Here is a 1,465-nt window from a genome sequence, read left to right as displayed (position 1 = left end):
TTCTCCTGTTGGTTTTGAAGTTGGAATGATTAACTTAAAACAACAAGAACAGTCTTTAAATGAATTAATGGATATACTTAAAGACAATTTATTTACACTTAGTTCTGATTATAATGGTGATTTTCAAGAAATATTTAATTTGGTTAAAGGAAAACAAGAAGTAGATACTTCAACTAATATGGATTTTGCTACTGACGAATTAAAACATTGGACTGGAAGTAAATTAGAGATTGCTTCGCAACTAAATTGTGAATTAAAATTTAAAATAACAGAATTAACAAGAGAGAATGAACGTATTAAACACAGGATTTCATTTATTAACAACTATTTTTTATAATTTAATCGTTTTTATGTATTTATTTATATTTCTTTCTTTTTCTTTAATAACAGAGAGAGTATGTAGTGATGAGTTTAACAAGAATTTTAATACAATAATATCTCAATATAAAAATATAAGTCAATAGCATTAATTAATATCTTTTTTTGTTAATTCATGTTTTTTATGTTAATTTTTGTTATTGATAGAATATTAGTCTTTAATTTTGTTATTTAAAAGAAAAAAATTTGTGTGAATTATTCTTTGTATTTAAGTATAAGTTAGTATGAAACAGAGACATAAAGAAAAAGAAGAAGGTAAGCAAAAACCAAAGAATAACGATATAAAAAATCATTAACAAAATATAAATTTTTTCAATTAATAAAGAAAAACTAAAAAATACTAATAAAAAAAGTTGAATTTTTTTTGAAAACCATAAAAAACGAAAATTGATGTTAAAATAAGAGTTTCATCGAATTTCGAATTGAAAAGGATAAAAAACTGAAAAAAGTAAATTGTGGGTGTTAAGATGAATAGAATAGTTCATCCACTAGAGAAAGTATTTTTAAAAACAATTATACAATATTTTACTGATTGTTCAACGATTCTAAAGTTCGTTTTTATTAATAAAAAATGTGGAGAAGTACCTAAAATGGTAAAAAAGAATCCGTTCTTTTTAAAAAAAGTAGAAAGAGATTGTAATAGTTGTGTTAAATTTATAAGAGAATTTAAATTATTTCCATATATAGACGTATTAACATTAAATTGTAGTTATTTTAGAACATTTAAAACACATCAAATTATGGAACAAGTCAAATATATTCATATTAATGAAATATTAATAAAAGATATAAATTTTCTTAATGGATGTGAAAGTAAAATACAAGAACTTGGCATTATTATTGAAAATGAAACACTTAATTTAAAAGAATTTATTAATCTTCAGAAATTATTTATTAATATTAAAGGAATAATAACAATATCTTCTGTATTACCAAATAAAAAACAAAGGTTAGAATTAATGAAACTTGATTTTATGAATAACAATTTACCTTCTAATATTTCAAATGAATTAAAAGAATATTCTCTAATTAATAAAATTATTATTACAACAAATACTAAACCAATAGAAAATAATAATAATAATAA

General features: G+C 20.5%; 1 protein-coding gene across 1 annotated transcript in view; it reads left to right on the top strand.

The window, feature by feature from the left end:
- ENU1_213040 (hypothetical protein) overlaps positions 1-337 on the top strand; it is a gene marked incomplete at both ends in the record, with an annotated part of 932 nt that extends 595 nt beyond the window's left edge. Inside the window, 2 exons of the mRNA XM_008862457.1 lie at positions 1-11; positions 53-337. The exon at positions 1-11 is cut by the window's left edge and continues 595 nt beyond it. Coding sequence (XP_008860679.1) covers positions 1-11; positions 53-337 — 296 coding nt within the window. The remainder of the gene's footprint in view (positions 12-52) is intronic.
- Between the last annotated feature and the right edge of the window lie 1,128 nt (positions 338-1,465).

This window comes from Entamoeba nuttalli (assembly GCF_000257125.1).
Source record: "Entamoeba nuttalli P19 unplaced genomic scaffold asmbl_10155, whole genome shotgun sequence".
In the NCBI taxonomy this organism is placed as follows: Eukaryota; Evosea; order Mastigamoebida; family Endamoebidae; genus Entamoeba; species Entamoeba nuttalli.
This window is presented reverse-complemented; position numbering and strand designations above follow the sequence as displayed.